Source organism: Calidris pugnax, unplaced genomic scaffold (genome assembly GCF_001431845.1).
Source record: "Calidris pugnax isolate Ruff unplaced genomic scaffold, ASM143184v1 scaffold12, whole genome shotgun sequence".
Taxonomy (NCBI): domain Eukaryota; kingdom Metazoa; phylum Chordata; class Aves; order Charadriiformes; family Scolopacidae; genus Calidris; species Calidris pugnax.
The window spans coordinates 279780-306511 of record NW_015090767.1 but is presented as its reverse complement, the minus strand read 5'-3'; the positions used below and the strand labels follow the sequence as shown (position 1 = coordinate 306511).

The 26732-nt window shown below is 40.9% G+C and overlaps 1 protein-coding gene across 1 annotated transcript in view; it reads left to right on the top strand.

Annotated features, from left to right (window-relative positions):
- The first annotated feature begins 13869 nt into the window (after window positions 1-13869).
- FAM135A (family with sequence similarity 135 member A) overlaps window positions 13870-26732 on the top strand; it is a 93542-nt gene continuing 80679 nt past the window's right edge. The window contains exons 1-2 of the mRNA XM_014937007.1: window positions 13870-13955; window positions 16708-16825. Coding sequence (XP_014792493.1) covers window positions 16749-16825 — 77 coding nt within the window. The 5' untranslated portion in view covers window positions 13870-13955; window positions 16708-16748. The remainder of the gene's footprint in view (window positions 13956-16707; window positions 16826-26732) is intronic.

Sequence of the window (26732 nt, the reverse complement as noted above, 5' to 3'; positions counted from 1 at the left end):
GCGCCCAGCGCGCCCCTCCGCACTCGGCCTGCGCTCGCCGCGGGCACGGGGGGCGGGGGACTCGTTCGTGTCGGGCTAACGCCCCGCACCCCGGCGGGAAAACTCCGTGAGCGGCTCCACAGCCCGGCCTGGGGGCGGCCGGGGGGGGGTGGTCCTGCCGGTCCCTCGCCGGCCGCGGTTTCCCCCGGCCGGGGGGCGGCTCGGGGCCGGGAAGCTCCTGCCCCGGCAGCGTTTCGCCGCCGTTGTTTGCGGACTGTTTATCGCTCCGAGGCGACGCCGAAAATAGGTCAGAAATAACGTCCCCCGCGTCCCTTCAGTGCAGTGCCCGAGGAGCGGCCGGGGCGGCGTTGCTGCCCTCTCCCTCCTTTCCTCGTCGAGAAATACCGGCTCCTCCCAGGGTTCGAAACGGCGTTTTGGGGTTTTTTATTTAATTTTTAAAAAAGATAAAAATGTGCGCGTGGAAAGTTGCGTTAGGAGCAACGGCTCCCGGCCATTTCCTGCTGCGCGGCGGGCGGCACGGCCCGCTCCCCCCGCGATCCCCCCGCGCTCCCGGCGGTTCCGCCGGCCCCGGCCCTGCAGGAGGAAGCCCCTTCTCCTCCGACAGGCCGCACCGCGCGCAGGGTGCGGGGCAGGGTGCGGGGCAGAGCGCTGCGGTGCGCGCTCCCGGCAGAGGCTCCGGACTCCCGTTGCCATCTGCCGGGTGTCTGCGGGGGTCAGTTCACCCCAGGGCGCTTGCGGCACAATTTGCGTGAGGGCTCCTGTGGAAGTCGTCGTTCCCTCCTGTCCTGTGTTATTTTAAGCAAAATTTTCAGTAGAACCTGTTTGAAAACTTTGTTTCATGTTTATGTGTTGCAGACGTGCCGCTTTGAAGAGAAACTGCATAGCGTAGCAGATTTCTAAAAATTAAAATTGGGGGGGGGGTGATCACGTTGATGTTACAAGCAGAGGTATTCGTGCAGAGGTGTCTGAGCCTACTGCCCCCTGCTCCCGGCTGCAGTGGATTTTTTTTATGGAAAGGTAAACAAACTTTTTTGTTTACGCATAAGCGTCTGTTTTGTTTTGCTGGGTTTTGTTCTGTTTTGTAAGGAATCCGGTCAGCTAGCTTAATGCTGTTTCATACATGGGCAAAGCCTGAGCTGACATCCACACATACGGCTCTTCAGTTTGCTGGACCGATAAGAAGTAGGGAGTGCCACTGGCATGGTCGTTATTGCTCAGGAAGGGAATGCATTACGTTTTCATCCATAAAATATCTCTTAGCATTTTGATTGTGAAGAAAACACTGCTTCGCCCTTGCTAAAGGAAAACTGTGATGGTCCAAACCTGTATTTTGCTGGAACGTTACAGCTTTTTCAGGGTGAAAGAATTCTGGGTTTGTGGAGGAGCAAATTAAATACTTCAGCATAGTTTTTATCATTCCATTTTCCCCCTTAGAAGTGAAAATACTGTTTTGTAGGAAGTGGACAATAACACAGGCTCTGGCTGTGTCTTTGCAAATACTTTTAAATGAAACAGGATTGTCATCTTGCTTTGTTTCTTCCATACAACTGTGCCAGTAGGTGCAGTCTGTGTACCTGCACTTGGTATGTCAGCACTCAGCTGTAAGTCTTACTCCACATTCTCCTCGGATGGCCAAATGTATCTTCCTTTTCCCACTTCTCATTTTTATACCCTGTAAGTAGCAGTTCTTAGGTTTCCTTCAGTAATCAATAAAAACTACAGAATATGAATTTGAGCTCATTCTTTGGTATGGTTTAAATTTCCTTTGTGTGAAATACGATCCTGTAAAACTGGTAAGAGTTGGTTGATACAATATGTGAACATAGTAGTTTTGTTCTTAAATTATCACTTGCTTTACTAATAAAATTGATTTGTTATTTTCACTTTAAATTACAGTCAGTCTGACTAGCCTGGGTAAGGTTTGGCACGAATAATAATCAGTAATGGTAAAGTGCACACAGCAACCAAAATCTGTCTTCAGAACTGTATTTTTTAGAAATCTGGCAGACAATCCAAAAGAGTTGTTGATTCAATTAAGTTCCATTACCATAGAATTCAGTTCTGTTTTGAGTTCAGCAAAACCTCAAAAATAACACCCCAAGTTCTCTTCAGGTTTCAGAAGAAATAAGCCCCGGTGTCTCTTCTGAAGCTACTGATGCCCCCGTGATGGCTGTGAAACCATTAGCTGGCACTCTAGTTTTCCTTGGAGTTATCTGGAAGTATCTGGGTTCCAAAGTATCTGGGTTGGAATTATCCCTTGTAAGTATCTGGGTTCCAAAGCTTGGTTGTAGGACTGCCTCTTGCATTTTATCCCACCTAGAAGAATTAGTGAATGCAGTTGCCAAGCAAGGAGCGATGTGAAAATCAAGACCCACCGCTCTGTCTAGTGTTTCTTTGCTCGTCGGTTCTCCGCTGAGGGAGACTCTGGCAGGTTCTGGTGGACTTGATTGTTGTGATTTTAAGACATTGTAAACATCCAGTGACAGGATGTTTCCATCAGTATCTCACTCTCACCAGGTTATGGACTGATGTTTTGGTGCAAGCTTCTCTTTGGGGGTGCTGGAAGTGGTGAGGATGGGCTGCGTGTCCCACAGCCATCTGGGTGGGTGGGAAGGCAAATGCTAGCGGAGGGGTGAAGCAGATTACTGTGGTTTGAACTACTGCAGGTGGGAGATAGGGGAGCCCTGTCTGAACGCTGACTCTTGTACTGTTGTTGTTTTGTTTCTCTGAAGAGAACCTAGATGTCTACACCACTCTAGGAGATGGGTACCTAAATGTTTATTAACGTAATGCTGAGAGGGCTGGTGCCTGTGTTTCTCTGTTGGCCTGGATGCTGTCCTGAACAGATGGGAAAGTTAAACTGGTAAAAACAGTGGACCTCAGTGTGAGAATTATAAAAAACGATTGTGGATTCCTGCTACTGTTGACCTTGTTTCAGTGTTTGAAGTTGTTATTGATGCAGACCGGTGCTTTTCACCCTTGTTTGCTAAACGATTCATCTTATGTTTTGTGTCTTCTTTCTTGAAAGTCTTTTGTTCCTTTTCAGTCCCAGTCCCTACAGACTTTGGGGCAGGCTGGGCAGTATGGACCCTCCTGTTAACCCAGGTGGAAGAGCTGGGGTTTTGCTGTGTGGGGTTTCCCCCTCCCCTTTTCCTCTGTACGGAAAATTACGGTCTTGCTAGTGCTTTAATTGTTTTCATGGCAGGATAGACGAGTAGCATCTGTGTATTGACCAGCAATTATGGGTGATGGATATCTGTTCTGCCAGCCTGCTGCTGTATGTCAGGTGCCTCTGACAGGCCGCGGGCTCAGGGAGCGTGTGGCCAGAATAGGTATCTGTGGGAAGTACTGCATTCAGTTTCTTTTTTCGTTAAACTATGAACATAGTTTACAGTTACTTGAATTGTGAATGATTTAATCTTTCATTCATTTTTCTCCCCTAGTGAAAAAGCTTGGAAAATGTGATACTTTTTTTCAAAATAAAAAGTTTGTTTAAATAGCAGTTTAAATATGTAGGATATAGGATCCTATATAGGAACCCTTCAAGAGTTTGTATCTTGCTTTTTTAAATCAGGAACTGGAGACTGGGTTTGATTGGTTAAATCCACTCAAAAGCCACTGTCTTGTCCCTGTGAGCTTGCTACAGTCAGAATATGTTTCTGAACAAATGCTACTTCTGTGTTTTTCTGCCACAGGTAGGAAAAACAGGGGAGTACATCTTTACATTCTGTCCACGTTCATGCACTATGTTTTCTGTGTGGCAAGACACGTGCTTTTACGTTTGTTAAACAGCTGCTGATTTTCGCCTACTGTAGCATTTTACTAAGCACATTTTGATCACATTCATTCATGGGTTACATCTCGTGAAGTCTTGTGTATAGAAAACTATGTCACTGTAGAAGTATGAACATAGCAGTTAAATATTTATGCATTCGTTTCTAGAAAAAGCAGTCGGTATGTTGGTATTGCAGTGTCGCTGATATTTGTAGAAGTCTTGTCGTACAAATTGTCTTCCTCAAAGAACAATGCGTGGAACATTTGTGGTAACAAGAGTATACAACAAAGAGTATACAAGAGAAAAAGTCTGAAAGAGAGGAAATAAGTTTGCCATAATTTGGGGTCAGGGAGAAGTCAGGTGATCAAATTGTGTTTACTTCAAGCAGGAAATAGGTGACAGCACTATTCTTGGAAAGAACAGGCAGAGGAATAAGGAACAGAATGAAACCTCTCAGAGTTCAACTTACAAGCAGAACAAAAGTTGAGAACACTTTAGCATTCAAACAAGCAGATTGAAATTACATCCGTTATATTTTTCAATAGATGGTTCCAGTGCTATCGTCTGGTTTTTTTTAATGTTTTTTCCTTAGTGGTTTTGGAATAGGGAACGTTTTTGGTGCTAAGAATCTTGAACTTTACACCTTGCAAGCAATTTTGTTGGAAACGAGGTAAGAAGTCTCCTTTATCAATACTTCTTACTAAAAGTAAATTTAAAATTTCTTCATTGCATGACTTATATTGGGAACATTGAAAACATACTTCTTACTACTCAATTTTCAAGTGAAAAGTTACGAATTTGTTACCTCTGATACTATAGAATTATACATATGTACACATATGTGTATATATATATGTATGCATATAGTTTGCTGAATCTCATTTATAAAATAAATCACAAGCCCAAATTCTTAGAATTAAGAAGAAAAAATCTACAGCATTCATCAGTTGCGCAGGAAGCTTTACCTTTGACTTCCGACATTTTGAAATAATAAGCTGGCTTGTTTTTCAGATCTAGGTCTGCCTCCTATAGTCACTACCTTGTTCATGTGTTGTAACCTAATGAATCTATTCCTGTTCCTGATCATGACATAGATCATTCATTACCTGTTGTGTACAGGATGTCAAGCTAGATGAGCATATCGTGCTTTCTGCCTATAAAATAACTGAATTCTCTTTATGCTTTAAATGATTTTCTAAAGTTAATAAACAAGGTTTCCCTTTAAATTTTGCTATCAGAATGGCCTACAGTATATCTTTCATCTTCTTTCTATTTTATCTTACAAGAGAAATGTAGTAGTATTTGCTCTTCTCCAGGTTTAAGAAGTATACAAAGAAACTGTACTTTCTTCCCAGGCTGTCAGTTCAGTTGCCACTTGATGGTTTTTCTGCATAATGGTTGTCTATTTCGATGTAAAAAAAAATTCCAACTAAATGTTGTTGTTAATGCTGCTTTTAGTAGCAGGGGTATTTGCATATCTAGTACATTTAAACTTCAGTGTATATTGCTTGCCTGCCTATTTATATGTGGCCCATCTAGCTTTTCTGTAAATGCATATTTTTTTTAAAGATTTTGTGAATTTACTGGGCAAACTGTGAGCAAACCAGCTATCAAATAATTCTGGGGCCTGTGGTTTCATGCACCTCTAACCTTAAACCCCTCACCTCAGTGAAATAATTCAGATCAAAACGTGCCAAGGTATTGAGAATATTTGAAGTGCTGAAACAATGAGGCAGAGATAGTAGAAAACACACGTTTTACTGCTTTACATGTAAAACGGCATAGAGGAAAAAAGCCTTCTAACAGCTGAGGTCAGTACTAGATCTAAAGGTGCAAGTCAAGACTTAAATCTCCAAGTTTGCAACCACTCTGTCAGGCTGGACTTCTTTTTCTAATGCAAGCCCTTAAGGGTAGAAGGTCTACCTAAACCCCTAAAACCATTGGCTTTTACCTGTTGCCAATTTTACTTTGCATGTTCTTAAGAATATGTGGAAAGTATGTTGCATGGCTCTGATATTAAATTGTCAGCTAACGCTATGAAGGTGTGATCTGAACTTGGGTTGGTGACTAGGAGCTCTAGCAGATATGTACTTGCCTTTTGACTAGTAAAAGGTGTAAAAGCTGACAGAGTTTAGATGGAGAGATGAATTTTCATGGCTGGTCAGTACGATCAACTGTTGGTTTGTCCTTCTCAGGTAGGACAGGAGGGAACAAGTTTGAAAACAAGCCAGCTACGCTATGGGCAGGCTAAGCAAAGCCTCTGATGGCTTTGGTTTCTGGATGTTGAGCCTTTTTCCCCTGGATGTGTTATGTTTTATTTAATAGGTGTTTTTGCTTGTAGCAGATGTGAAAGCAGCATATAAGGGATTTAATGATTACAAACCGTTAGTACAAGAATTTCTGACTATATATGACAGGTAGGAGAAAAGGAGTGAACAAAACCTGTGCTGTGTAAAACACTGTCAAAAATTGTTTAAATATCATTGGTGACAGTTCAAGCTAATTAAAAAATCAGTGTACTGCTTTGTTTTGATGTAACCCTTCAAGTCTACCTGTAGAAACTACTGAAGGTGATCGTTAGACTTGTTTTATTTTGAATGTGTCATTTCAGAAACAGAGCTATGCCTTTTTAAGTTTGCACCAGTTTTTTTGGCAGCTTCTCCCATGGCAGCAGCATTGTTCTGTCAGTGAAATGCCGCACGGGGTGGGGGGGGCGCACGCAGGAGGGGCATAAGGCCGTCAAGCTGCAGAATCAACAAAAGCAAAACTTGAATTTGAGAAGTCTGCTGTATTTGTCTGTTTAATAGGGAGTCTTTTAAATAACTTCCATGTTGGCACTGCAGTGAGGGGGGAGCAGTACTGGCACTGAGAGGGCTGTGGCCTGTGGAGCTGGGGTGGGCAGGCTGTGGTTGCCAGGGTGGCCTTGTCCCTTTCTTCCTCCCTGACAGGGACTGGAAGAGCTCTTCTTCAGCAAAAGTGCCTCCTGTCCCCCGATGCCAGATCTCTCAGTCAGTAACTCTGTGAGCAGAGCGTGTTTCTGGGCCTGTTGGGACAAAGAGCTGCTGGAAGCTGCTCGGCTTTCCAAGCCTTCCGTGCCTCCCTCGGCAGTGAGCTCTCCCCGGTCGGGGTTGAGGCCAGGCCTGTGCGGAGGGAGCACGGGTGCCCTGCTGTGTCCTTCCCGGGGGGGTAAAAGAGTACTGTCTCCTCCTTTCAACTTTTGCATTGGATCTAGGAAGGAATGGAAGGTATTTTACCTCAAGTATGGCCGTGAGAAGGGGCAGTTGCCCTCGCCCTGCCACTGGGACCTCTTTGCTTTGCTGCGCTGGGGCCATGGCTTAGGAGTGGGGTATGGGCTGAGGGGAGGGCCGGCCAGAGGAACCCCTGTGTCGTGCTGCTGCTGCCCATCCTGTCCCTGTCACTGCCGTGGCACTGCTATTTGTGGAGCTGTGCTTTGAAACAGGATAAGGAAGCGATCTAATCAAGCCCTGCAAAAATAGATTATTCTAAAACAGTAACTAATTCATTTTAAAATGCTGCCCCAGGAGCAGTGTGTTGGCAGTGTTGCGGGGGCGATGTATGGATGCTGAGAAGATGGGAATGAGCACCTGGGGCAGAAACCTCTGAAGCTGTTGCTGGTGTGGAGGACTTCATGTAGTTTCACAGGCAAAGTTGGCTTAAATTCTTGCTGTGCCCTTGCTCACCTCTTCAGGGTTAGATGTTAATATTGGCGGCCTCTGTCAGATGTATCAGTGCAGCTTTCTGTGGGGCTATGCTATATTTAAATCAGTGAAATGTTGTGGTTTAAATAGAAAAAAACAACCCCCAGAAACTTACAAAGTAACCTCCAACATACCTGTAAAGGTTTGTTTTGGTGATGGTGGTTTTTTTGCCGCTTGCAACTGCCAGCACAATTGCAGAGATGACTGTTTGTGTGGTGGGTGGGTGCAAGTCTCCAAAGGCAGGAGACACATCCTTTAAGACTTTGCTGCTGATAATATATCATGTGCTATTTTCTCATGGGGCCTGCTGACATCTAGTCTTCCTATCCTGTATGTGCTGAGCTCTGCTGTTTGTTGAAGCTGCCATCACAGTTGTCCATCACTGCTGGTCAGTGTCATCTGTACTTGACACTTGTTTCTTCAGAAACTTCTTTTGCTGAGCATTTGTTGATCAAAAAGCACACACAGCACTCTATGTACTGTGTTTAGTCCCTTCCCTTCTAAGGCAGATAAAGGAAAGCAGGGTGTGATTTAATTTTATTTGGGGGGGTTTGTTTGGGTGAATTTTTTTAAGTTTCGGTTTCTTTATTGGGGTTTTTTGTTTGGGTTTGGTTGATTTTTTTGCTGCTAGTAGGCTGTTAGGTCAGATCTGGTTTGCTCTAGGCTTCAATGTTTGAAAAGAGAGTTGGAGGCATCAAGGATAGAGTGTTAAAATCTGGTGCTTGACTGGTTTTGGTAATAGCTAAGTAAACTTAAAAGGTTAGTTATATTTCAACTTAGTTCTCTTAGATTTGGATGTGAGCAGGAAATAAGTTGCTGGAAGTGTCACCTGAGGTGGCAGAGAAAAGTATGGCTCTGCCTCAGCTGATCAGTATGAAGATAAACAAGCAGTGAGAGCTTCAAGTCCTGCACCAAACTGACATGTAGATGTTTGTTTGTTACAGTATGTTTTTGCAAAGCTCTAATACACATTCTGAAATGCTTTCCCATGACCACATATGGTTGTTGATTGGAATGGCAGTCTGCTTAATGGTCCTTCAACTTTATGCTTGTATCATACTTTGTAATAGAATAGTATGGATTTGGCTGTAAAATTAATGCATGTTTTGTGTAAGAGAAGAGTTGCAGGGAGGGTCTTAGAAAACCTGTGGGCAGAAAATCATTAACAAAGGAAGAACAAAATGATAATCTATGACATTTCTCTGGCAGGTATTGAATAAAGGCAGTGAACAGAAATTATGAGAAGATGAAAACGATGTTTTATGTTTCCAGAATTTTTAGATTTTTTTTGCATTGAAAGTGAAAGAATCAAACTTTTAACCTAAACTAATGTGCTATAATGCTTGTTACGATTTGTTGTGTTAAAACGCTAGGAAACTGGAAACCAAACCACAAGGAAAAAAGATGAAATCAAGGATGTTTTTAAAGATGTAGTACTGTAAAGCCAGCCCCAAATCTGCTGACTTTATATTAGGTTATTAATATTAGGTGTGGAAAAATAGAATAACCTTTGATACAGTACTCCTGTGTGTTTCTAAAATAACTTGTGTCTATGTGAAAGTGCTAGCGGAGTCACTGTTTTTCCATGTTGGCCCATTCAGCCTATCACCACAGCTGATGTTAGTGTAGGAACTACCAAGGAAGTGGTTTTGTGACCACTGATCCAGGATCAGATTTACTATCAGATTATCTTCTAATGTAATTTTGATCAGGCAGACAAACTATCACATTTCTTAAGTTAATAAGAGTACACAGTATATCATTTGTGTTGACTTAATTCCTGCTGTGGGAGGAAAGACTGTAGCTATTTGGCATAAAGCCTTCCAATACAAAATCAGCCTGTCAAGTCTAAACTGTATTTACTGTCCTTTCAAACCATGACCTCACAGCAGATATTGAAACAATGACTCAACTCTGTAAATTGTGCTCTATTTACAGAGGACAATAAAATGGAACTATTACCTATTAAAATAATTTACTGAGCATATGTACAGTTAGATTTGTTTTTCATTTCTCTTGAAAACAAGGCTTTGTTTTTTTGACAGTAAGTTTGCTTGGGGTGGGAAAGAAGTTGCAACAACTTTCTTTTGGACACTCTTCTGATTCATAAAGTGTAGCAGAGTAATGATATTAACAGTCATTGCAGACATTTTAATGCCAGATTCATCCATCCATGTGAGAGTTATTTTTCATTTAATGGCATTGCTTGGGACATGGAATTCACGGAGATACCTCCTTCTTCCTTTTTATAAGTAGGAAAATGAAGTATGTTTTAAGTCCACTAAGATAGACCCTTAATATTATGTGAAGAATCTGTTCAGTTGGGCAGAATCAAATTATTTTAGTAAGCTTCCCTTTCCTACCCTATTCATTCTTAGATAGTGCATCCTTCATAAATTCTTGAGATTGAGATGGTGAATGTATCAAGCTAAGCAATTTGTTCTTTAAGCCAAACTACTACAGCTTGCAATTTATGTTTTTTCTTAGTTTACTGTAAGATCATTATATGCTTTTAGTGTAAAGTTCCAGCACACTTTAAAGTATTTAGAGTAAGCACTTCTTCCTTTTTCCCGGGTATTGCTCTTCTGAATAGATTGTTACAAAAAGATAGATTGATTGCATTAATTGAAAATTACAAGCAAGTAAGTAAGTAATTGATTTACAGATTTATTTCTAGATACATTACTTCTGCTTTAGTTAGAGGCATTTATCTTTGTTTCCATCACTGTTGTTAAGGTAGCTTGATGGTGAATGGACAGCTTAACTGCTGATACACACTGTCTGCTCTCCTTGGTTCTTAGCATGGAAAGCATAGCAGTATTTGGTTCATTTTTCTTACTCAGATGGTACCTGGGACCAAAGTGGGACACAGGGCTGGTTTAATGTGGTAGCACATATCCTGAAATGCCACTGCTTTTCATGAAAATTCCTCATTTTGCTGGTTCTGACTCAAAGACCACAAAGGTGACAAATTTGCCGGTTATTTCATACCCTTTTAATCATAACTTTTTAAATGTGGGTTTTCGTTTTAGGGGAAGTCCTTATAAAAGGCAAATAAAACACTCACTTTGATTTGCTCACATTCTGTTTCCTCTTTCCTTGCAAATTACTATTGAAACCATTGCTCAGTTCAGCCTCGTGGAAGAGGAGAAGGGAGGGATTGCAGAGGTGATGAAGTTTTTGTTTCATGTAAATTGGCAGCTGAAGAGAGAAGATGGTGAAGTTAGTGCTGTTACTGGAAGAAAAGATACAGAAGTTGGCTCACAGGGGGTCTGTTTTGCAGCAGCTGGTCAGTCTGCCCATCGTACCTGGGGGATGCGTGATCTTTTGCCTAGTCAAGGGGCCATAAAAGGTAGGGAGTTATCCTGGGGGAGGCAGAACCACACGTTTGTAGGAAAGCAAGCTTTTAACTGTGCTGCTCACAGAACTTTTCATGTTAAACTTTTTAATGAGGAAGGTTAGAAATAACATGTCATTTGTCAGACAGACAACGACCAATGCTAGAATAGAAGGGAATGAGCCTAATAAATGTTCAAGATGAATTATTATCACATACATGATGTATTAATAGGGAAGAAGAAAAGAAATAAGTGCAACATATTAATGATTTCCATGCTCAGTGGGAATAACCAAGTTGTCAGCTCAAGGTAGTATGTTGTTTTTATCAGTGTGCTGCACAGTGCACCAGATATTGGTGCTAAATTTAAAGCAAAAAGTAGGAAAATTTGAATTTTAAAGTTTGATTAAGCTGGTTGTTTTTCTAGCCCATTAAAATGTCATAGATATCGTGCACTAGCTTTGTTAGAAATGGTGAATCAAACCTTGTAATGGCTGTCTGGGAAACAGCCTAGGCTTAGAGAACCAGGCAAGAAGAAAATTGTAATAGTTGAGTTTTGCCCTGAGCCCATGAAAATTAGGTCATTAACTATATTTAAGTAACTGTGGTTATTTACATTCATATAATTATTTATAACTGTGCAGCTTTAAAAATAATTTAATGAATAAATCCTGATATTAAGCAGGATTCTGTTGCCGCCTTCTGAGTGGAGTAATGTTTCCTTTTTAAAATTTGGATAATGAACTGAATAAGGTCTCATAGATACTTGCACCTAAAGGGTTTGTTTCCTTGTTTGTTTCCTTGTTTGTTTCCTTGTTTGTTTCCTTGTTTGTTTCCTTGTTTGTTTCCTTGTTTGTTTCCTTGTTTTACAACATGATGATTTCATAATCCAAAATTAGCATTTCTTTTCTCCCCCCTCACCTTTTGAATTGTGGAGAGCCAGGGTGTATTTTGCGGTGCTGGAAAGCTCTAGTCTTCACCCAGAGCACTGATACCGGGTGCTGCACAGCGGTGAAAGCATTTCAAAGGAGGACAGGAGGGTTATGCATGATGCAGTAGTTCAGGCTCTCTCTGCAGGGGTGCAGAGAGAGAGGTGAAATGATCAAAATAGCAGGCTGGTTCTTTGCAGCACCATGCTGAACTAATACATGCAGTGAATTACGCTTTTTCAACTTCACAGTAATTAAAACAAAAGAGAATACTAGCTTGCATGAGTTCTGGCTGTATCAATAGATCGGATGTATTTCTAATCACATGCAGAAAAATTTGGCAGGTCTGGTGCATAGTCTTGACAAAGTGTGTGAGAGCCCAGAGGAGGCTAAATGAAAAATACTGTCTAGGTTTACAGTCAGGTTGTGCTATTGTACATGCTCAGAAAGTAGGTATTAGGTTTGGCCATGCAGGTCAAGTCAAGAACTCTGTTTTTGCCACATTGAGTCTCAGGTGCAGGCTGTGTCCAAGAACAGCTAAAATTGGAATTGAAGACAGCTCTCAGGTTGGGGGACAAACCCGTGAGTCAGCAGCACAGAGATCGTGGCTGAATTTATGTTGGCAGGTGCTGGATCTCTGAGCGTAAAGGAGAAGAGGATGGGGAAAAAAGGTAAGGGATAGAGGTGTACAAAGCTCCTGCAGCAACTTAGAAGAAAAAAATTGTCTGAAGACTGGCTTAGATGAGAAGCTAGAAGAAAGCTGGAGAAAAATAAATATTTTGTTGTATTTTCATTTGTAGTAGTCTGTATTTTTTGCTTTTGACTTCCACTGAACATAAAATACTAAATCTAAGGCTAGAACAATTTCAACTACTTAGGACTTTGTGTGTTTTCTCTCTCTTTTAAAAAATAACTTAGTCCTTTTTAAAAGAGAACTGGTATAACACATTATATTTCATTGGGAAACAAGTGGAGTAAATACCGGTGCCATTTTGATGTGGCATGATGGTATCAGGATTTTACTGGGGCATTATTGATAATTTGTGATATTGAAGATACAGTATTGCACATGACATGCACAAGTGATTTCTATTTTAAAAAAAATTCAGATAAATGTGGTTTTTTTATGTTCCGCTTTCTGTTTTCTTCTCTTCTTCTAAAGCAAAACCAGTTTAGTTTCACAGCTTGCCTGCACAAGCTGTGATAGGTTTTGTGTTTTTATTACTCTTATATTACTCTTTATAACTACAGGAAAGGTGCAAAGTTCCTCTAAGAATGGATAACTAAGCTTTCTCTTCTCTTTGTGTCCTAAATGTAGAGGTCGTTGGATAACAGGGAGGCTTTGGTCATTTTTTAGGATTTTTTTAAAATATCCTAATGGTTTAAGAATACAGGGGAGGGAGACTGATTCTTAACAGTGGTTTAGCAGGAGCTTCAAGAAGAGTTTCAGAATATTAAATGACATTGTCCTACTTGTAATGTTTGCTCTAAGGAAATGGGTTCTTGGTCTTAGGGCTCTCGCCCTTGTCCCCAGAATGTTGTCTCCTGAGGAGAAGGGACACAAGGTTTACCGGGACAGTTTCATCTGACTTATTCTTCTAAGTCATCTCCTCCCAGGTAGCTGTAAGACTGCGTGGGGGCATGAGCTGTGTTTGATGACTCAGGCTAGAATATCCTCCGACCTTCTCAATGCTGTATTACTGCTGGTGAGCTGGGAGTCTCTCTGGAGATCAGGGAGTCTGTGGGGTGGCTGGGGGCATATCAGTCCTCTGGGAACCGGATTTTGGAGTTCTTTGGTGAAGACAGGGATAGTTTGGCTGAACATGGCAAGTCAGCTTTTCCAGAGTATGGACTTCACAAGAAGTTTATTTTTTACTTTATTTTGGAAAACTAGCTATCAGACAGCTATACCTGCAGAAAGCTGAAAATCGCAGTGCAGGAACTGAGGGCAGCCTGGAGAATGCTGGTAGGCGGTACGGGTATGGTTGCTGGAGAGGACACGATAGGGGCTATTACAGGACACAGGAAAAGAGAATAAAGAACACGAGTACTGTAAAGTTCTAGAGGTATTGCTCTCACTAAAACATTTTTCGTTTGTTTGTGTTTTAGTTCAAGCAGTATGTTTCTGACAGCAACAGTGAAGAACTGAAAGACTGGTTAATTAACATACTAAAATGGAGTATTTACCAGTGGAGGTAAGACATTCTTTGAACATACTGGGGTTTTGTTTCTTAGCATTTTCTTGCAGTTCCCAATACAAGTAGGTAGATTAATGGCGCTATTACACAAGCATTTCACAAAGAACAAAGCTGGTTTGGGAGGTACACCTCCATCTGTCTTTTCATTGCACTCAAAGGTTCTCTGATGCAGCTGCTCTAAAGTACCACTAAAATGATCAATTTAGAAAAAAACAGAATCAAGAAACACTTTTTCCTTCTGATGGTCTTTCAAAATCATTTTGTGTTGTGGCCTCCAAAGATGTGTTTGTCTAAGTAAAGTTTGAAGTGGTGAGCTAGTGTGGGGACTGGCTGGGATATGTAGGACATTTTCCAACTTAAGAAAATAAACAAACCCCCAGAAGTGTGAAGGAAAGGAAAGTTTTCTTAGTGGTATTTCTTAGTCGTTTTGCAGTTGATACTGGAGCATGGCATCGGTGCCAGTTTTCCAAGTGCTGTTGGTAGATGAGCAAGGGCTGTTTTACTGGATTAAAACACGTGGCGCTGTGTTGTGCAGGCCTGTGTTTGCTGGAGCCTGTGTTCAGTCTGCAGGGGTTGCCTGCCTAGGCAATTTTTAGTGGTCTGGCTGGAGATACTACGTCAGCTCGGCAGAGGAGGGAGGGAATGGCCCCAGCTAGAGCTGTGTTAGACACAATAGAAATACCACAAGTTCACTGGACAGCCCTTTTGGCAGTGATGGAAGATGTGGCTCTCCTAGCTTTTTTGTTGAATTAATTCATAAAACAGACCTCCGAACTTGTCTAATTGAGGGACCCTGAAGCATTTGGGAGTGGCTGCTTGGACCAACAACTCCTGCAGGAACAGTTTTCCCTTCTCTTAGTGGAGGCAAACTGTTTAGGGACATAGACAGTGCCACTTACTGTGCTGGGGCAGTCAGAGGCATGGGATGGCTTCCTCCCTTGAAAAATGTAGTTTCATCAAAATGCAAGCTGGATAAGTCTGCCCCATGGCATCCTTTGTCTTTTTAAGTCCTTTTGGTTTTTCCTGGGTGTTTTAAAGCGAGCTCCTTCCTGAGGACAGTTTCATCACAGGTTTTTATGCACAGCCCACAAGGTTTGTTGCCTGGTGGCCAAGGGTTATGGCAGGTTTCAGATCTCTGCTCAGTGGCAGGTCAGGCTCCATTTGCAGAAGACACGCTTGTGTTGTGATAGGTGATGCACATGTGATAATGCAGTATGGTAACCCCAGAGAATTAAGAGTGCAGAACTTCTTGATTCTAGCTTTAGAGACCACTGAGGACGTCCCTACACAATCCTATAGATAAAACAGTGGAAGAGGGAACTGTTGCAAAGCCCCGTAGGTTATTAGCGACAGCCTTAACGCTACATACTATAGCAAAACTTGTGACATCATTCAGTTAATCTGTTGAAGTCCCTTGATTGAAATTTGAATGAATACAGGATTTTTAGAGAAGCTGGGCTAATATCATCATTCATATTCTACTCAGCTTCCTCTTTCCCTGTCCCGTTATTTCTGTAACATACAGTTTCTGTGTTTTTGTAAAGTGCATGCAGATTCCTTATATTGGCTGTTAAACCAAGGTCAGAATTAACTTGTCTATAGTTAAAAATCTAGACATGTGCTGTGGTGCTTGATGCCTTCCAGCTCCTCTAAAGTGGGTACAGAAAGGTAAATCTTATCTTGAGTCATATGCCAAGATAATTTGGTCAGTAGGGTAGAACCAGCCCATAAAGGTACCGTTGCTTTTAGGTGACTGATACTTACTGTGGCAATGACCTATTTTTTTTGCCAGCTACTCTGTTTCAAGTCCAGTAGTACTGTCTGCTGCTTCACAGGTGCCCAAATGCATGTTCAAAGTTCTAGAAGCGAAAAAAGCCCATAATCCGTTCAAGCTCCAGCCAGGCTAGCTTATTTCTTCAAGTTTACTGCTTTTGTATTAGGCCCAGAACACGGACTAATGTGCATGAAGGGTAGTCTGGTTTAGATTTTTTCATTTTTTTATTCCTCAAACCAGACAGTGCTTGCAGGAACTGGGAAGTTTGAAGACAAGTGTTTGCAAAAAGTGTAGTCTATTTTATTAATCCAGTTGCTAGTGTTGAAGGAAAAACAGCAGAAGGCAGTAAAGTCTGTAGGATTTTAATTTAATTATCAGCAGGCAGTTGTAAATTAGCAGGAAGGTGCCAGTCTGCCTCTGCAAAGAAGACGGTGAGAATTAACACTTTACCACTAACAAAGATTGACTAAAAATTGATGCATTGTACTCCTTAACTCCTGCCTTCCATCTAGAGTCTCTCCATCTAAAGCCCTCCATGACCTGGTCAGGCGCTTTCTCTGCGCTGTTGGACCACACTGTAGGTCAGCTGTCACTGTCCTGTGTCAGAGCTGAGGCACTGCTACCTGTGTGCTCATTCTGCTCCAACAGGGCTGGGAGCAGACCACGCTCTTCTCGTGGGCAGTGTTTGTGCCCTGTCCCCAGCCAAGTGCAGAGCAGTGGGGAGTTATCAGTAAGAGCTGGGATCGTGTTATGCTGATGGTGTGCGGTGACGCTTCTCTGATAACAGCTGATTCCCTAACAACAAAGACAGAAGTTACTGTAGGCAGGATTTGGTACATCCTATATTCTTGTTTACCCAGAGCATGTATATTTAAGGAAGCTATGCAAAATTGTATATAGTGTTGTCCTTTTTAAGGACCAAATAGTCATTATTCCCAGTTTGTGTTCTAAAAAGTGTTTTCTGTTTGTTTTCAGTAACTAAGGTGCTGACAAGTTCTGACTTCATCCTCATAAACATGAGTGAAGTTCAGGCTATGGTAGAATTCTCCGTGGAGCTCCACAAATTCTTCAATGTGGATTTGTTTCAAAGAGGGTAGGTAGTGCATTCTTTCAAACTTTACTATGGTGGATGGCTGATGGAAAGATCTTAATGGGTACTCTCATATAGCATTTAGCATCATATAGCATTGTTTCTTGTATTATTGACCATTTTTATAGTGATTTGAAAAATCTTTATTTCTCATTGGAAAGTCATATGCTTTCTAGAAATTAATTACTCAAATAATTTGGCCTAAAACTTAGGGTCAAAGGGTCAGTTTCTCTTCTTCAGTGGCTTGGCTTCTTCTATGGCTTCTTAAACGACTGACATCCCAGGAGGACCCTGTCAGTTCATCTGCGTTTGATCCTGATCGGTGTGTTGCAGAATCCAGTTCCCGTGCTTAGTTCAGTCTGGGACTTTCCCAGTGCCTGCCTGTGACATCTGCCTGGGAGTTTGATACAGTTTTGTATATAGTTGTATACATTGTCTCTATTTCATTATTTCCTTTTTATTTTATTGTTAATATTTCATTAAAGTAATTTAGTTTTTTCTAAACCCGTAACTCTCGGTCTCCTCTTCTCCTGGGAGTGAGAGGTGGAGAGAGCATCTGTTGTTTTGTCATTGACCAACCCGGCCTAAACTGCAACAGCATTCAAGTTTACCCAGCTTAGCATGCCTGTCTCGTGGCGTTTTCTAAGGCTTAATGACCTCTGAACTGTGTAAAATAAAATGTTGGCTATTGCAAGTAATCACATCAGACTCCTTCTTAAAACTTAATAGATTTTTATCTAAGCTTGGTTGGAGAGTGAGTCCAGATTCTCACTCTTTTGATCATTGGAGAAGCCATAATTTCGAGCCTAAGTTTCCTTTGGGTCAGTTTTCAGTTGTATGTTTTTCTTATCCGCATTGTTCTATGCTTTGAATGACTTCATCAGTCTGAATGTTCACCCTGGTGTATTTTTAGATGTCTTCTATTAAATATGAGCTGAATCAGTTTGGTCATTTGAATTGGTGGCACATTCCCCACCCCATCCTCCTTTCTGTAGAGTCCACATATCCCAATATCCAATCAAAACCATTATTATCTCTTCCTGGTTTTGTAACTCTTTGAAGAAATCTACCAACTGTTGCATCCAACTGTAGCATATCTTTTTGGATCTTTATCTGTAGTGACACTGATGCCAGAAGCACTTCTGACTGTGTTTACACTTACAATTAATTTGGTAGTTTAGGAATGAATTACACAACAGTGTTGATGTCTCTATATCTATGTGGTTCCAGGGTTACTTCAGACTAGATTTAGTCTCGTCCTCTGGACCAAATGTTTTGCATCATGAGCGTATTTTGAAGTTGTTCATACCTGTAATTGTTTCATACTTTCTATCCCCCTAGGGATTGAAGGGCTTTTTGTGACATGTAGATCACAGGCTGTGGTTTAGGTTTCTCCAGGAGACATTAAGTTCTGTACGTGGAGAGCTCTGAGTGAACTGAGCCAGCGTGTAGCAAATGGGGATCATTGGGGAAAGTGCCTCAAACCCACTTTGGTGATCTAAACCAATCAGTAGTGCAGACTCGACCAAAATTAGTCATAGTATTTCACTCAAGATCAAATTCACCTGAAGGGTCCTGTAACTATAACCATGTTATTCTCCTAACTGACCGTTTAAAGCAGACTGTTAGTTTTCTCTACTTTTAGATAACTGTTATTATTCTAGGCAAGGAGATATACACGGAGTAGACACTTTGTTCTATTACATGAGACCTGTCTGTGTGTGTAGCTCCCTGCTGCTCATCTGGTTCAAGAAAGGTTGTTCCTATGTCTGTGGTGATTCTGGTGGTTAGCTTCTCAAAGTTGCACTGTAGTTTTAAGTCTCAGAAGTATGTCTTATAGTTAAAGAACAGTTAAGTAGTATCCTTACTTAATACAGCTATTTCATTGTATTTTCTTACAACTCTGTGCCACTTGCTTAGAATCCAACTTACTCTAGGTAACTCTGTTTGTTTATTTTAATCAACTGCTATATTCAATGGGATTTGATCCTGGGCATTTTTGCCCAAGCAGTGATTGATATGTGAGTATCATGTGACCAAATGAATAAAAGAAATCTAGGTTGTTTGGACCGGTGAGACCGAAGGCTATTCTGATGTCTTAACTCATAAAAGCTCCAGTTAGATTTGGGCTCTGTAGTGCTGACTTCATATAAGTACAAAGGGAAGCATAACACAGCCTGAGTGAGGTGTGAACTGGAGAAATGGAGAATGAGTTGGCTGGAAAACTGGTTGGATGACTGGGCTCAAAGAGTTGTCTTCGGTGGTGCAAAGTCCAGCTTGCAGCTGATGACTAGTTGATTGACTAAACAGTCAGTACTATTTAGTGTTTTGATGAGACAGAATGTCTTCTTAGCAAGTTTTTTTATTATAAGCAATTACAGGGAATGGTTAGACAGCCTGGAGAACAGAGGTGCTCTTGGGAAGGGCCTGGGCAAACTGGAGAAATGGGCTGATAGGATCCTCAAGGGCAAATGCAAATCCTACAGATGGGGTTGAATAACCTCTTATGTCAGTGCAGGCTGGGGGCCAGCTGGCTAGAAAAGCACCTTTGCAAAAAAAGTGCCTGGGAGTGCTGGTGAACAATGGGTTAAACATAAGCCAGAGAGGTCTTGCAGCAAAAGCAAGCCTTTGTCTGCCGAGGTGCAGTAGCAGAGTGTGGCAGCAGGCAGAGGCAGGAAAAGCAAGTCTCCATCCTTTCTGTGTTACGCTGCCTGACTCCTGCCAGCAGCTCAGCAGTGCTGTCAGCCTGTATTGCCCACTTACTCAGTTTCCAAACCAGGGTGCTCATCTTCCCATACTGATTTTCCTCTTTGAAAAATCTGCACAATAAATGCTGAATACATTTATATTTTTGCCAAAAATAAAAGTCTCACAAACTTGAGAACTGTTAAGAGATACAGAGTTTCTCTGTGATAAGAATCATTGGCCAGAGTCTGGGGTATCTGGACATGTACAGTCGGTTTATATTACTCTCTGTGCTGGAGATGGGGAGAAGTGGATTTTATCTGTTTGGCCAATATCTTTGGACAAAAGCCGTTTCCTGAAACAGGTTTTTTCCACACTGACAATTACTGTGCCTGTGTCACTGTGCCTCCATTTGCATGTTGTCTGTTATTTCTCTAAGTCCTTTAGCATAAGGACTCTTCTGTGTTTGTACAACAGACAGTTAATAATAATAAATAATAAACTTACAGTAATCATTAATAATAATAACAACCTTTTTAATACTTTGTCAGCAAGCTTGTTCCAGGTAACTGAAATGAAAATCAATTTCAGATGTAGAACAGCTGACAATTTCTCTTGAAACATTTTCATATGCAGTTAGGGCATCACATTCTTGTTTTTTCTAGTGGTGGTGGTACCAGGTCTAGATGGACACTCAGAATATATGATGCCCTGGTAATGTGATTTTGGTCTTTTCCTCATGTTTAAAATTTGTGCAAGTAGGAGGCTGTGGGACACCAGTGGAAGTTTTAGCACAGTTTGTAACAGTAAGTTTGGAATGTTTATGTGTAACACACTCTGCTTTGCCTCCTGCCACCACCTTGTCATGGCTGTGAAAGTTATTTACAGTGCTGTTTTTCAAAGGCATAGTTGCTCCAAGAGCAAATTGTCTCTTTCCCTCATTTTTCTACTGTGAACTGTGGATGCTTACCCCTCCACGTTTACTTACATATTTTGTATGTGTCAACATCCTGAATTGAAATATGAATGTATTGAGCATTTCTGAATTCAAACATCCAGTTATTGGAAGTGCCACAGTGCTTGGGAGTGCTCAGCTTAAGTTCCAGTGTCCCACCACCGGATGGTGAATCCTGATGTGTTAGCTGGGAAAAGTTATGCCTTCCTTCTAGGTAGTGAGAGAAGTTTCCTGGTAACCCTCAGCTGTGAGAAGATGAGATTTTCATTTCTCTGGAGCTGTGTATTGCTTTTCCACCTGTGAACTGGGAAATCTAAAGGGCTAAAGAAACTTAAGTGATGGTTTCTAGTTCAGCATAGCATACGCATTGCTCCAAGCTCTGCTTTGAACACAGCTTTAGTCTGTTGTCCCTGTCTCTGTGCATTCATATAATCCCAATGTTAGAATCTTATTTTCTCACTAATCATTTGTTATTTTGTCAGTAATATGCACGCACAGACAACTGGCCAAAGCTGAATTTAGAGAGTTTTCAGTAGTAATGTCTCCATGTCTGTGCTTTGTCTGTCTTTTTTTTTTTTTTTTTTCAATATAGTGTGATTACTAGCCATCTGTTATAGCAGTCAGAAGATTGGAGGGTTTGGGGGGGGGTTAGGTTTGGGGCTTTGGGGTTTTTTTGCAGGGAGAGAGGGGTGTGTTTTTTTTTTTTTTTTTTTTGGGTTTTTTTTTTTTTTTTTTTTTTTTTTTTTTTTTTTTTTTCTGTTTTTGGTTTTTTTTTTTTTTTTTTTTTTTTTTTTTTGAGCGGTCTTCTTTGTGAAGTAGAATATCTGCTGTTTCATTTTGGGTTTCAGACACAGAACTTGGTAAGGGTTATTTCAGCTAAATGTAAATTTGTTGCTAACCTAAGTAGACTATGCACAGTGCAAGTAAAATAAAGTATTAACAGTAGTCTTCATTATAGCTACAGGTTTACATTTGTGCTCAGGGTGTCTAGTTATCTGTTAGTTGACTTTGTTTTGGGTTAAAAGTTTCTTGCAAAAGCACCTCAAGAGTTTACATTAATAATGTAAGTATACCACACTTTGAAAAGTGTTTTTGCTTTGTAAGTACTGGTTAACAGATGCAAGAATAGTAAGTACCTTCCACAGAAAAGACTTTAGCAGGTTCTAACATAAAACAGGTATTTAGAGGTGTATCGTATCTGATATGAGGTTATTGCCAGGATTTCAATAGCATTAGTTTGCTTGTGAACCTAAGTCCTATTGAAAGTCGAAGGACTTTAAGCTTCAGAGACTACTGGATATTTAACCTTATATGTTCTTCTGTTCCATGGATTTGTTTTTTCCATGTATAGATACTGATGTGTCTGAGCAGCACTGACATTTTATGCTTCTCTGTGTGTAGTTGTGCAATGTACCATAAAAGAAAATACACCGAGTCAGAGTATGATAATGAATCTTACTACAATTGCACAGTAATTTCATAAGAAATAATGCAATATATGAAAAGTTGTATTTTTTTTTTCTGGATCCAGCGAGCTGTCTACATTAGTTTGGCAGTTTATTAACAGGAAATAAAAGTTTGAAGAGTACACTTTTAGTAGGACTGCTTTTCTTTCTCCTGGCTACATCAGGAGTGAAGAGGTTTTGTCCTTAAATAAAGATATAGCCTCTGCTAATGTTTTGTGTTGTTAGAATATGATCAAATAACAAACACTTAAGGGACAAGGACCATTCATGCTCAGGTGAATTTTAATTCATATAGCCCAGTCATACTTTTACTTTCAAATCATGTATCAGTATGACAGAGCTTTCTGGAACTAGGTGTTGTGAATTGTCTTCTGACATGTAGCTTATCTTCTGAGGTATTATACTGTGATCTTTACTTAATGTAATGCAGCCTTTACAAAGGGAGAAGCAAGCTGTCAAATTCATCTAATAGTTGCAAGATGAGCTCAGTTCTTCAGCTCATGGTTTTACAATAATACAAATAGCAGTAACATAGTAAGATTTGGGAGGCCAGGCTGTAAGCTCAAGGGAATAGTTTGTCGAGGAATAACGTTGCAAATACTTTTCTTTTGGGTTTATTTTTTTAAAGGGCATCAGTTTCTGATTCTAATTCAAGAGTGGATGAGCACACAGAGGTTCTGCTTGCTCTGAGGCACAAATGGGTATGACTGTGAACAGGCTGCGAAGGTCATATATTAAGTTGGTATTGCTTCAGAAGTTAAAAGTTAATATCATCAAATATCCATCTGGACCTTCTAATGCAGGATGTCTGAGAGACCAATGACATGGTCTGGTCCCAAAGAGAGTAATGATTTGAAGTGCTATATGATGGTACTTCAGAGTCTTGTCTTTTGAAATAAAAAGCCTTGTATTTGTTGAGAATAGAGTGGAAAATTGAGCACCGCTTCCTTTGAGTTAGCTGAGAAATTAAGGTTTTTGAAGTACACTCTGCCTTAGCTATGTGAGTGGAACTGCAGACCTGGGGAGGCTGTACTGCTTAACTTCAGATATTTGAGTATGGTACCTATGGTAGGAGACTTAGAGCCACACAGAACAGCTTCTCTAGGGATGACCTACAACCTGTAAATTTGGCTTCTGCTCTGAAGCCTAGAGAATCCTCCCAGCCCCCACCTCTGTCTTAATTCCTAGAAGACTAGCCTCCATCTTAAGAAACTAAATCGGATCCTGAAACTACGTGATTTAGGTATGTGTTCTGGCGTGTAAAGATGACGGTACAGATTCTGTTTATTCAGTCATTATTCATAGAGACGTAGCTGACAGTTGGTAATTTCAGTTGTCCTGGAGGTACGTTTTAAGTGTGTTGGGTTTTTTTTCCCTACATTCTTTCCTCCCCCCCCCCGCCCTTGAATCCAGGCATTGAATTTGGAAAAATTACATTTTTTAAAAAGAAAACAATAAAAGCTCAGATGTGTACTTTTACCGTCTTAATGTCTTGCTGGAGCCTGACAGCCCTGTTATAAGTGCAGCTATTTTGTGTAATGGCAAGGTTATATGTAATTGTGATATGGCCTATGTCATTTTTCCTCCTTTGAGGATTGTATTTGGGGTGTCAATGTAACTCTTTCTTTCTTTATGCAATCAAAGAATGATGTAAGACCACGTATCATTTCACGTTGCAAAGTAAAGATTATATATCAGCATGCCTCGCCATAAAGACTGTCAGCAGAAACATGATCTGTGAGTTTAGTTGAGTGAGGGAATAAATGACAGTGCAAGACAGTACTGAGCATAAAGAGATTCTCTCTGGAGAAGGCCCATTTTTATAATCTGTAGAACAATATAGCTATCTTCTCTGGGTGGTGAGAAGGTAGAATGGGAGTAGGTGTTAGTTGAAGAATCAGAATAATGGTTTCTTGAGTATGTACCTTCTCTTTCTAGATCTGAGCTTTACTCAGTTTAGTATTCTGGAATGGCATGTGACAGCACTAGCAGTTTTACCTTGCATTAAATACATGTTTATTCATTAAAATTGCTAATTTTGAGACTCTTTCGTGGGTTAGCCCTCTTTTGTGCAGAAGTGTGTAGCTTCTGCATAGGCTTACAGTTCAGATCTGTCCCTCTGGTATAAACCAGAGAAAAATCTGTTATTCCTAAGTGTTCTGCCCTATTTATGTGTGCTGTGTTAATACACATAATAGTTACAGCAGAAAGGTCATTATGTTAGTTCTTTAAGGTAGTTTGCCATCTGTAGCTATCTGAAGACAGGGAGAGAAAGATGCTCAGTCTGTGTTCCAAAGTCTTGACTGCTTTGTCATTCAACAGAAGTGCCTGGTATGGTGTCTTTTTGTGTCTCCTCTTCTTAACATCCCAATAACATCTCAGAGCAGTGTGATATTTAAAACTATAGTGATTGAATTTAAAAAATTCAACTAGAGCTAGTGTGACTTCCTTGAATGACGTAGCTTTCTATAGGGGAAAATATGAAGGTGACTTTCATTTGGTGTATCTTGCATGAGACAGACCAGTTCACATGGGCTTTTTTGTCATGGTTTTTGGCAACAGTTTTCTTTGTGGTACCTGAATTTCCATCTCTGGTTAAACGTATGAAATATTTGCTATTAATACAGAGATTGCCTTTCATTAAAATAAGCTGCAAAGAGAATTGTAAGGCTTTTATCCCTGTGTGGTGGCTTGCCCCTGGCTGGATGCCAGGTGCCCTCCAAAGCCACTCTGTCACTCCCCTCCTCAGCTGGACAGGGGAGAGAAAATACAACAAAAGGCTCAGGGGTTGAGATAAGGACAGGGAGATCACTCACCAATTACTGTCACAGGCAAAACAGACTCAATTTGAGGAAATTAGTTTAATTTATTCCAATCACATCAGAGTAGGGTAATGAGAAATAAAATCAAATCTTAAAAACACCAACCCTCCCTTCTTCCCAAGCTCAACTTCACTCCCCATTTTCTCTACCTCCTCCCTCCCAGTGGTGCAGGGGGATGGGGAACAGGGATTGTGGTCAGTTCATCACACACTGTCTCTGCTGCTTCTTCCTCCTCAGGGGCAGGACTCCTCACATGCTTCTTCCTCCTCAGGGGCAGGACTCCTCCCATCTTCCCCTGCTCCAGCGTGGGGTCCCTCCCATGGGAGACAGTCCTCCACAAACTTCCCAACGTGAGTCCTTCCCACAGGCTGCCATTCTCCAAGAACTTCTCCAGTGCGTGTCCTTTCCATGGGGTGCAGTCCTTCAGGAACAGGGTTCTCCAGCACAGGTTCCCCACAGGGTCACAAGTCCTGCCAGCAAACCTGCACCAGCATGGGCTGCTTTCTCCGTGGGGCCACAGGTCCTGCCAGGAGCCTGCTCCAGTGCGGGCTTCCCGCAGGGTCCTCCAGCTACCACAGCTTTGCCACACAAACCCAACTTGATTACTGACAGATGAGAACAGAATTGCACATCTACAAAAGTAAAAAAAATTGAAAGACCAGTAAATGACAGAAACTGAGTTGTAAGACTTGTCTTCTGGTGTCCCATCTGTTGTATTTGCTAAACCTTGATTTCAAAATTAACCTGTTATGGTGTGTCTGAGCAAAAAATGTTGCCTGTTTGCAAGTGGCGGAACTTTGAAAAAATGTGACTCTGGTTACCAGGAAAACTCTACTTCCCATACTTCTGTGCCCAGAAAACCAAGATATTCAAGCCACTCAGTGGTTAAACAATTTTGATGTGTCATTTGTGAGGCTAGTACACTGAATCAAAAAGTCAAATGCAAAACCAAACAACTTTCAAGCTAGAGTTAGAAGGTTGTCATGCAAGGGAATATGGGAAGCCATGTACCCTGAAGATAAGCTTCACAGAGCTGTTATAATTTAAAGATGCCGAGTAATCTAGTATGATTTCTTTCTTGTTCCCTTCAGTAATAACGGGAAATAAAAGAGGAACTAAAATTCTAAACATAGGCATAAACATTGATTAAATAAGAGCTAATCTAGTATTATATATTTATATGGCTCTTAAAAAAACCAATACTTATTTGAGAGTATTCCCTTTTCATGTTTTTAAATAAATATTCATAGCCACTACAGGAATTCTGCCTGAGTGTTCCTGTGGTAAGAACATGGAGAAAAGGCTTTTGCAGTAATAAGGCAAAATCCTGAGCTGCATTTACTTTCCCCTCACTCCTGTTTTACGTACTTAATCCTGTTTCATAACAAGCTGCTGTGACTTATTTGAGGTATTAGTCTCCCAAATAATTCTCATCAAAGTTTTGTTTTAGTAACTGATTTATTTGTATATATCTTTAGATATATATCTGTAATTGTCAGAAGTAATGTGTGCTACACACATGTCAGGTACTTTTTAGAAGTAATTCACTTCCAAGAAAACTTGCTTTCAAATAAATAGGAGGCTTTTATTTATTTCTTGTAAGTTTGCCCTTTGTTTATCTTAATAAAAATATGTTAGCCAGCTGGGAAATACCTGGATTTTTCATAGAAGGGATTGATAAAAGATTTTAAATGGTGTCTTTTGGGCATGTTAGTTTTCAGGCTGCTCAAGTATCTGAATTAGAATTTGTTACATGAGATAAACCCAACAATTATAGCAGATTGTAATATCGTATTGGTCCATTGCTTACTACAAAGTGATTGCAAGATAAGAATATTTTGTGTGTTCTATCCATGTGTTAAATAATTTCCTGTCCAGCGAAGACCTGTACGGGGTTTGGTGGCCATTGGGTAGTCTGTGGGCCCCAGGTGGATTTGGTAGGAGTAAATTTTTATAGATGACTGTTCATTGCTCCTAATGGG